The sequence below is a fragment of the Crocodylus porosus genome, unplaced genomic scaffold (assembly GCF_001723895.1).
Source record: "Crocodylus porosus isolate Cpor-Errol unplaced genomic scaffold, CroPor_comp1, whole genome shotgun sequence".
NCBI lineage: Eukaryota > Metazoa > Chordata > Crocodylia > Crocodylidae > Crocodylus > Crocodylus porosus.
The window spans coordinates 168,020,497-168,031,512 of NW_017728886.1; the positions used below are offsets into that span (position 1 = coordinate 168,020,497).

Consider the following 11,016-nt stretch of genomic DNA (forward strand, 5'->3'; position numbering starts at 1 on the left):
TTCTCCAAATCAATTTGGAGGCTTTGAATTGACTCAGACCATTTTATTGGTCTCCTGATTCAATTCAGATTTGGAGATTCAGCTGCTGAATCAGGCCAAATCTCCTTGAAATCGAATCAGCACCTGAAGCTTTGCACAGCTGTAATGGTTACCCTTTTCCTCCCTGTTTCTTTGGACTCCAATTGGCCAACTATCAAGAAAAAATGCTATGAAGTTATACAGTTAAACAGTGTAAGAACTAAGCAAATTTTCCAGCAAGATGTGCACTCCAGGAGAAGCAGAGAGAGATTGCTGCTTCATTGCACCCAGCTTAACCAGTAATGGATCCTACTTAGTGAAAGCTGCAAGATTTGACCAGCTTCCTTCACCTGCATTGCTGAGAAAACACTATTGCTACTAAGTATGTACTAGGACTTTGTGGAGTAGCTCATTTTATTTTGGGAAGGAGTTTTTTTCTGTCATTTAGTTTTATAGCTTGCTTGTAGTATTGTTATTAAAGCCTTTCTGCTATTGATCAATTGGGTGTTGTGTCAGTTCTTGGGGCACTAGGTTTAAAAATCCGCTTCCTAAGTGCAACAACTAGGACAGCAAATAACAAAGTATAATGTCTACATTTTCAGGCTAGCTGCTAATGGAAGCAGATCCAATAGCACTACTGCGAAGCAAACTTCCAATGATCTCTTTCACAGAGGGAAGAGCTGCAAAGATTAAGCTTCCGCTTACAACCATGCAAGAGCATATTAAAGCCCCACCTTGTTTTACCACACTGTAATTTATTTGCATGTCCATAAGATTTATTAAGTCTTCAGAAATCAAACCCTTAAGTTCAGCGTAACTTATAGCTGTAACAGAGGCAGGAGACTGATCTTCAACTGTTGTCACCTAACTGGCTATAGCACAGCTAAAAGCTGTAGGGGACAAAGACCTTAAAGATGTCCTATAACTAGGTTGTAAGATGGACTGTCCTAATTATTAAATATGCAAAGCTAGACAATAACCTGGTAGGTTAGATGAGGCTGTAGTTTAAGAGGCTGTTGAAAAAACATATATTCTATTTTGAATGAGGATTTTCTAGGTGCTTTCTTATCCTTATTCTATCCATGAATACACACTGACGACTGAAGATGACTTGTAGCCAAGAACAATAGGTCAAGAGGCAACAGCAATGAGATCCCATGATCAACATCTGTTTTAAAGTCAGTTTTTCAATTGTAAAATGCTTTCAAACTAATAGTCTTCAAGGGAATTTGCCAACTTAATGAAAGAAACATTTTAAGTATTTTCCTTTTCCTAGGAACATTTTTCAAGGCAGGACAAGGGCTGTGGTAGCCATGACATTACATTCAGTATATAAAATTCGCAAAGATAAACCAATATTGGGGTGGGTCTAGAATTTTAGAAGAAGCATTAAAAATATCCTAACATTTCAAAATACATGTAATCTATTTGTTAGGATAAGGTGGTTTCATCTGACATCACAGAAGTGTAAATTCACTCCTACACGGTGCCATTGTAATAATAAAATTGTTTCTCTTTGCTACCTACTAATTTTAGTGCTCTGAATGTTTCCACTGCATTTATCCAAGCTAAGACAGGTCCTTTGTTATCTGTTGCTCCACGCCCATAAAGATTTCCTTAAAAAAAGAGAAAATTAAAAGCTTATATCAAACTTTAGAACCTCTCATGCATTCAGATGTAATAGGTGAAATTCAGGCTTCAGTGAAGTTCAATAGCAAAACTCCCACTGATCCCACTGGAGACAGGCTTTCAAAGAATAGTTTTAAATAAAGTACTTGATGTTTCTCCACTGATTACTGCACTGGCCTTTCATCTCTTAGGACTCTGTGATAATTTTGATGTGTGTCACAAGTCAACTTTATTCCATATTTTAGATGAGGTTTGTCTGCTCCATAAATTTCTATACAGGTTGGCACAGTGTGCAGTTCCTGCACACTGAGAATAATTGTAAAGATTATACTATTCTGCACTGATTTACCTAAGGACAAAAAAAAATGTCTGTAAAATGCCTCTAAGTAGAACACGAACACAGTGGAAAGATGAGAGGAACCAGAAGAGACCAATGTGGTTATATAAAGATCTTCTTACTTATCTGAAAAATCAAGAGTTAGGGACAGGCAATACAATGAAGAGTGTGGCACTGAGGAAGTATAAAAAGGAACAGCAAAAACATGTAGAAACAAAGTCAGGAAAGTAAAGGTGAAAATACGTTAAAACAGGCAAGAAATGCTAAATACAGTAAGGAGAGGTTCCACAGATATGTCAGATGAAAAAACCTAGGGAAATTGCAAGTCCATAGCTCAAAGGAGAAGCCACAAAGGAGGGAACTGCTCAATACCTACTTTGCTTCAGACTTTACCCCCCACCCCAAAAAAAGCTTTCCTCGGGCCACTAACAACCTAAGCATAGAAGGGGAAGGGACACATAAGTGAGGGGGAGATAGGGGAACTTTTGACAAAACTGACTGAATTTCAGCTGGTTGCATTTAATGGAATTCATCCCTTGATGCCAAAGGAACCAGCTGAAGAAACCTTCGAGCCTCTGGCATCAATATTAGCAAACTTTCAGGTGAGATGTGAAGTTTCAGAGGAACAGGAAAGTGGCTTAAAATAGTGTCTATCTTGAAAAGCAGGGAGGGCCCAAGAAAGTATAAGCTGGTCAATTTGACTTCAATACCTGGAAAGTATTACTTGCAAATCCTGTTAATCAAGGGAAGTGATTCTTCCACACTATTCAGAACTGGTGATGGTGGTGTGGGGGGTGTATAATACTATTTTTCAAATAGTTGAAGGTCTGGGGGAAGGGGGAGAAACTTCTTTCCCTTGCCATAGAGAGCATGACACATGGCAGTGTGTCTAAACCACAGTAAAGCAGATTTAGAACAAATGTCAGGCAAGACAAATGAAAGGACAGTGGGCCAAGCTACCTAGGGAAGTTGTGAGAAGAAGCTTTCCAAAAGAGGCTGGCCTGGTGGAAGAATAGCAAATCCTGTGTTTGTACAGGGGGCTGGAATAGATAACACTCAAGGACAATTCTAACCCCATGGCCATACCAAACAAGGGCAGATATTTGGTTCCGTGGGGACAAAAAGCAGTGACACACTTTGTGCCGCTGCTACTTGTCCCTGGGCAACACCTGTGCTATGCACTGTCTAGCACATGATAGGTTACCCCAGGTGGGATAGGGGAGGCTGGGGCCAGCAACTATGCTGGCCCTTGCAGCCTTACCTGGGGTCCTGGGGCCTGGGATACACATGCAGTACTGCTGCAGCTTGGAGCCTGGCCAGCAGCCTGAGCATGGGTCCAGTGGGCCAAGTTCCAGTTTTGGGTGGTGCACAATGAAGCCACATTTGCTGCCCCACTTTTTTCCATGCAAGTTTCTTTGACCCCGGGATTTCCTGGGGTCAACCCATGTCCTCCACCTCCGCCCTGTCCCCCCACCACACAAACACTGCAGCACAGCAGCATGGGAAATGCCTGAATGTGCGGTGTGTAGTGCAGACCTGTCTGCAGCACCACATACTGTATGGCTGCCCTCATCTGGATGTGGCATGAGTCTGTAGGTACTAGTCAGTGCTATCATTTTTTGGAGTAATACATTTACACATATTTATAAAGTGATAGGTATTGTTCCCTTTTATGCCAATATAAATATAAGAGTGACTTCAACTGAAGTAAACAGAGTTATTCTGGTCTCAGAGACTGAGAAGTTTAACAGTGGGCATGTTTATGTGACACATTTAGTTTGGAATGGACTAATTAGCTCTGAAGTAAACATCTCATGTCTCCATGTGCAGTCCTATTAGGCTGCAGGAAATTAATTAACTCTGCAGCAGGGTATTACTTATAAATACAAGTACTATCCTGCTGCAGTTTTTTACTCTGCACCAGTCCATGTGTAGCTTCTGATGTGACTGCCTGGAGCATAAGGGTTGCTTCAGTGTAGGAACTGCCTGCTGACTAGCCCCATACTGGGGCACCCTCATTCCTCAGCCAGTCCTTCCACAGCTCGTTGAGCTGGGTCAGAGCAGCCCTGGACTGGCAGGCTGACCTTCTAGACACCCTGCCAGTCAGAGCTACTCTGACCTGGCTCAACATGCTGTGATCTTGGGTGCATGTGTAAATGTGAGACCTGAGAACAATAAACTCCAGCACACTAAACACCAGAGTTTACTGTTTTGCCTTAATAGCATGTGTAGATGAATCCAGTGAGAACAACGGATTAGGAATCAGGGCTTACGAGCTGGCTGTTCTACTCTGCTACTAACTCCTTGTGACCTTAACTCCACATTTTCCTCTTCCTCAGTAAACAGAACTACTTAGATGCAGCTAATTTCCCTTACTGGTGTGTGAAATTAATGGTGTGATTATAAACTCCAGCTGCCTTTACTCCCACTGACCCTTTCACAGGGATATTGTGCAGTCACTATGGGATTCACCAACAATAGTGTGGCTCGTAAAGGCCTGTTTCCACAGAACTTGTTCCAGACATTTCAATAGGAGTAGCATCTTAGAGCAGTTCTAAAACTCCTGGGAGCTTCTTCCCCGCTTCATAAGTCAGATCCATGCATGCAAATCATTGTAGTAGAATAGCAACCATGTACAGACCATCAATTTCAGTCAGCGTGTAGGGGTCAGTTTTCCATCCATCTTCCTTTTTGGCAGGCTGAACATCCACATGTCCATAGAAACACACAGTGGGCTTGTGTGGATCTTTGCCAAGTTCTGCTAGAACTACAGGAAGAGTCCAGCCATCAGGCAGCTGTGGAAGGATATTAACAGAGCAACAGAAAAAGGCAACTCTGAGAACTCACTAAGAGTTGTAGTATCTTCAATATCTGAGTTACCTTTTGAACTTTTAACCTGCTCTGATTTCATATTTGACTCTTATCCCCACCTCTAAGGTTTGTACAAAACTGACTCTTTTGCAACCCAGGTGAAATTATTGCTTGTCTTACAATGATAGCAGAAACTCCTTGCTAGACCCTTCATTTCCCCCATAGACTAAACCCGTGATGGAGAAGGTGAAAAGCTATCTATATGTTGTGACATTAACATTTATATAAAGGCAGAACATAAGGCAATGTTGTATTTGTTTTTGCAACACATGTATTTGAAGAGGCTCATTTTAAAAAGTGAAATATATTGCCTTCTTGGCAAGCAGCACTGGCAACTATTACAGACTGATTTGAAAACAAGCTAAGGTCTCCGGCTAATATTGTAATTTACTATCACATTGGATAGATCTCAAGAGGAGGCTGGATGTCTCCCAAAGGTGAATCCCAGTATCAGAAAAGGGTGAGAAAGTTAGTGAAGTCATAAGAATTTGCAGGCTGTTTTGCATTAACAGCTGATATTAGTCTGTGTTTAAAAGGAAGGTGCCTGCATTAAAAGGGCTGAAAAAAGATGTTAAAAGTAGTCTAGCAGTTTTCTTCCGATTATCAAATGAAGAAAAGGTTTTTAACAAAACCCCATATTTTCATCCTCTGCGTAGAAAATAAGACTTCTATGATATCTACTGTCTTAACTATAACAAAGGGTGTCCCTACTTGTGCTACAAATAAGAATTTGCTATACATTACATTCAATGAAATAGTTAGAACCCAAGAAAGGATAGATAGTTCATATGTTAAAACATGACACTGATAATTAGGTACCTGGTGGAGTTGATTTACTAACATAACAGAGGCTCCTAAAGCTCGAAGTCTGTCTGCTGCTAACTCCATCATTCGTGTTACTTCTTTTCTGAAGGCTGGTTGAATGGAATCACTCTTCACAGCCACCCAGTCCTTAAGATTCTGCAAAGGAAGCCAGCAATATGATCTACAGGGGTCAATGGGTCACTACATTTGATGAACAAGGAAACAGGCCGTAGGTACTATTGGTCAGCCTTTGATCTCAAAATGCAATCCATCAGAAAATATTTTCCTTTTAGTTCTGTCACAGCCAAGCTGCAGCCTCTTTTTTTCTTCCAGATGATAAAGGACTATCAGGACATTGCATCACTTTGGGTTAAAATATTCACTCTGAATTTAGCAGCAGAACCATGAGAATCCAATTCTTTTATCCACCTTTTGCTGATCCCTTTAAGAAAGCCATGGGGGTGCCCACAGGGCTGGCTACCTTGTTTCTTGGCCCTGATGCTACAGCATTTGGAAATACCGTATTTACTTGAATATAAGATAAGGTTCTCCCCCCGAGCCCTCCCCCACTGACCAGGGAAAAAGCCCCTCATCTTACAATCACATACAAGGAAATCTTACTAAATACATTGTCTGTCATTAAACTGTTGCCAAAAGCAGCATGTGCTCAGAATGAACCTATAAACTATTAAGCTGATTAAAAGGGCCAACACTGAGCATGACTATAAAACATGTGTCCCGTATTAGGGAAATATGCTGATAGGAACCTTCCTTTTTATGTGTGTGGCCCTTAAAAAAATGGCCAGGTGTTCCCTCCGTAGGGAACTGGCACCAGGCCTGGAGGTACTGTAATACCAGGCCAGTACTGGGGGAGCCAGAGCCAGCCCTGACACCATCCCCTTGGTGCTAAAAATGCTACATTTGACACTAATTGGGAGAGGGGACTGAACTCAGCTAAAAAAAATATTTTTTGCAAAAAGATTATATATTATATATATAAATAAAACTGTGCCTCTAACAAGCTGTCAAGTGACCACTGTGGTTCAATTGGCAGATCAAAATATACTTTGCCAGTTAAATGATTGTAGTCCCGTTACACAGGCCCACCCGCACGCCTATCACCATTGCAGTCTTATCACTCATTGTTCTTTTAGAGGGTTTGCCTCTGAAAAAGTCTATGCCAGTCCCCTGTCCACCATGTGAGGTCTTCCATTTCTTTTCTGTTGTCCTCTTCTGTCTTCCTATACTATATTTCACCCAGCCCCATTTTAATACAGTCCTCAATTGTGGGGTCCTAGTTTATGAGTAGGTTCCTGGCTTTCCACAGGGCACACCTGAAGCAGGAGGAGATGAATTGGTCGAGCTATTAGGCAGCCAACAGCACCAAACAGTGCCTGGCTGCAACAAGGAGTCGGGGCGGGGCGCAGCTGCTGCTGCCATGCGCAGCCCCGACGGGTGAGCCCAGAGCTGGTGTGGTGCCCAGGCTGGCAGCAGGGCCAGGTTACAAGCTGGTGCTGAGCAGAGAGAAAAGCAGCCCCTGCCCCACCCCATGCCCGGTGCCCCGTGCTACAGCCGCTCCCCTGCCCCTGCCCTTACCTGAGGTTCTAGCCACATGGTCCCAGGCCAGAAGCCCCTGCTGGGGATTTCGGCTGGCGGGGCAGGCCTTGCTCTTGTGGGAGCCTGCTGGGCTTCCCCTGGGTCCTACTGCCCGTTTCCTGTCATTTTTGACAGGAACCAAAGACAGAGAAATATTAATTTTCTAAATTTTTTAGGGGCCCCGTGGGCCAGATAGAATGGCTTCATGGGCTAGATCCAGCCCGCAGGCCATGTTTTGCCCACCCCTGAGACACACACACACGAAAGTAAAAGTGCTGCTTAAAAATACATTTATGGAGTACCTGTGCCAAAACTTGCAGCAGTTTCAAAACAAATGTAACATGCATCAATTCTGGATGAACAAATATATGGGTACTATATGAAAATTACTAAAGCTTTGTTTATTTCAAGATGTAGCAGGGGGGCCCTGCCCCATTACTGAGATGGGGAGGGAGCCTGGGGTCCACTGGCCAGCCCAGCCCCTTGACCAGACTAAATGGAAAAAAGGGACCTTAAATAAGATAGCCACCTGCCCCAGGTGTAAGCTGTGATTGGCAGGCCTGGGGCAGAAGTAGGTGACCCAGGGAGAGGCTCAAAAGCCCAGGGCTTGGCCCAGAAGGGGTTGCCTGGTCCTAAGAGCCACAGGAGGCACAGCTCCAGGAAGGAGCCAGTGTTAACTGTCTAGAAGAAAGGACTAATGTGCCACAGGAGGGCAAAAGAGACCCTGTGCTGCAAGCAACATGAGATAATCATGCTGAACCTTTTGTATTTGTGCTACCGGAGGCTAAAGATTAACCACAGACAGGGAGTATGTATTTGGCAAGCCTTACATTTGGGAGTGGATGCTCATACTCTTGGTTTACATTTGAACCAGAGGACCAGAGTGGCTATAAGGGGCAGATTGGAGGCCACTGGGGTGCAGCAGGGGGTGTTGAGTATGGGCAGGAGTCCAAATACATTTAGAGGGAAGATTGTGGTGCATCAGAGGACTGGGTATCTGATGGCAAAGATTGGGGGCGTAATTTCCATGCCTGCAAGGGGCATGCTTAGGGGCCAAGTGGTCCCAAGCCCTTGAGGGGGTAGAGCTAGAGTCCCAGGACCTAGGCAGTGGGACCCAGTCAAATTAAAAGTGAGCCAAGACCAGGAAGAGCTTGGGTTCAGATAAGGACCTACCCCAAAACTTGCATCCACCTCCTGGGGGCTGCCTCCCTACGAAAATATAATGTCAAATTGTGGCAGGCAAGATAACCTTGAGGAGGAAAGGACCCAGAGAGTCCAGAAGAAAAGGTGAGGAGGTCGGAGCCCAGTGGTGAGCCAGGCTGGGAACCTTGTCACAAACATCCTGGTTGCACAAAGTTAGTTTTTTCAAATTTGGTCCCCACGCTCATGTGCTCAGGGAGAACAGGGTGTGACAGTAAGGAGAAGGGCTTTCCAGGGTATAAAGGTGGGGGGAAGCAAAGGGCAAAGGGGTACTTGACCCTCCAGATTTATTTTCTCTGATATAGCAGTGGGAGGGGAACAAACTAAAAGCAAATGTCCAATAATCCGATTCTATACCTGGAATATTATAACAAAATTGAAAACTTTTCAACATATATGATCTAATTATTGGGGGGTCTTCTTCTAATCAGGGTCACCTTCTATTCAAGTAAACACTGTATTTAATGCCCCTAGTATACATCATGAGAGCACACACAGTATTTATGTAAGTAGATTCCTTAAAGATAAGGGGTTTTGAGAGGTTTTTCTTTTCCAGGGTCCTTCCATCTTTCATCCAGCAGCTAGGCAACCTGTTACTGTGGAATATAAAAACCAGCCTAAGAGGATGTAAAAAAAGATCTAATCAATGTTAAAGATGAGCATGCAAGTTCAATTTGCTTCAGGTAACTGCATTTCACCAGAATTTTCTAAACAGTTCTCATCTAGGTTTGGAAATGTCCACTGCTATGGGGAACGACGTAAGTGCTCTTGATTTAATTCCCACAGAAATGAGTTTTTGCAAACCAAGATGTATTATTTCATAGATTTCATAGACATTGAGGCTGGAAGGAACCTTGGAAGATCATCGAGTCCAGCCCCCTCCCCCAGGGGCAGGAAGTCAGTTGGGGTCACAGGATCCCAGCAAGATAAACATCCAATTGACTCTTAAAGGAGTCCAGAGTAGGTGCTTACATCACCTCTGGCGGCAGTCTATTTCAGGCCTTGGGGCTCAGACAGTAAAGAAGTTCTTCTTTATATCCAGCCTGAAATGGTCTTGGAGGAGTTTGTGACCATTTGACTTTGTCATCCTATGGGGCACTCTGGTGAACAGGCGTTCCATCAGATCCTGATGTACACCCCTTATATACTTATAGGCAGCCACCAGGTCCTCCCTGAGCCTACACTTTTCCAGGCTGAAGAGTCCCATAGCTCTCAGCCTCTCATCATAAGGTCTGTTTTCCTGCCCTCTGATCACACATGTGGCTCTCCTCTGGACTCTCTCAAGCTTCTCCACATCCTTTTTCAAATGTGGAGCCCAGAACTGGATGCAGTACTCCAGCTGCAGTCTCACCAAGGCAGAGTACAACAGGAGGATGACATCCTGCGATTTGCTAGAGAAGCATCTATGGATGCAAGCCAGAATTTTGCTTGCATTGCCAGCTGCAATGTCACATATTTATCTTGTGGTCAATCATGACCCCCAAGTCCCTTTCGGCCGTGGTGTGAGCAAGCGTAGCACCGCCGAGTCTATAAGCATGCTGCGGATTTTTCTTCTCAAGGTGGAGTACCTAGCATTTTTTTAGTGTTGAAGGCCATCATGTTTTTGTCTACCCATTTTCCGAGCCTGTCAAGGTTGGCCTGGATCACCATCCTGTCATTGGGTGTGGACGCTTTATCCCGAAGTTTGGTGTCATCAGAGAACTTGGCCAGTCCACTGCTGACACCAATATCCACATCATTAATGAAGATGTTGAAAAGAATAGGTCCAAGGATGGAGCCTTGGGAGACCCCACTGGTCATGGTGCACCACAATGATTGACTTCTGTCAACTACCACTCTCTGGGTCCAACATCAGAGCCAATTCCCCAGCCAGAGGACTGTAATGTAGCCAAGGCTGCGGTTGGCCAGTTTTTCTATGAGATGATCATGGGATACCAGATTGAAAGATTTTTTAAAAATCAAGATATATGATGTCAACCTCTTCTCCGTTGTCCAGGTGATACGTCACCTGGTTGTAGAAGGAGATGAGATTGGTCAGGCAAAACCTACCCGCAACAAACCCATGCTGGCTATCCCTCAGGAAGTTGCCTTCAGCCAGTTTGTCAAGAATGGTCTCTTTGATGATTTTTTCCAAGATCTTCCCCAGAATAGAGGTCAGGCTGATGGCCTGTAGTTCCTCAGATCTACTTTCCTTCATTTCTTGAAGATAGGCACCCCATTGGTCTTCTTCCAATCTTCGGGCACTTTACCTGAACACCACAAGTTCTTGAAGATCCGTGCCAATGGCAGAACTATAATGCTTGCCAGATCCTTAAGTAGCCTGGGGTGTAAGTTGTCTGGGGCAGCTGACTTGATGGTGTCCAGCTTCTCAAGGCATTCCTTCACATGGTCAGCATTGATAACAGGTAACAATTCTCTCTCGCCCTAGCCATCCTGTACCATATTGAGCAGGGCCGTCTCTTGGGGCTGGTGAAAGACCAATGCAAAATACCTGTTAAGCAGGTTGGCTTTTTCCTGGGCATCGGTTGTCAGTTGACTCATATGGTTAAGCAGGGGTCCAA

General features: G+C 44.0%; 1 protein-coding gene across 5 annotated transcripts in view; it reads right to left on the reverse strand.

Moving 5' to 3' along the window:
- CNDP1 (carnosine dipeptidase 1) overlaps nucleotides 1–11,016 on the reverse strand; it is a 49,292-nt gene that overhangs the window by 11,389 nt on the left and 26,887 nt on the right. For all 5 annotated transcript variants that reach the window (XM_019545009.1, XM_019545003.1, XM_019544977.1 and 2 more), the window contains exons 3-5: nucleotides 5,675–5,815; nucleotides 4,626–4,779; nucleotides 1,546–1,634 (exon numbers count right to left, since the gene is read on the reverse strand). In XM_019545009.1, coding sequence (XP_019400554.1) covers nucleotides 1,546–1,634; nucleotides 4,626–4,779; nucleotides 5,675–5,815 — 384 coding nt within the window. The remainder of the gene's footprint in view (nucleotides 1–1,545; nucleotides 1,635–4,625; nucleotides 4,780–5,674; nucleotides 5,816–11,016) is intronic.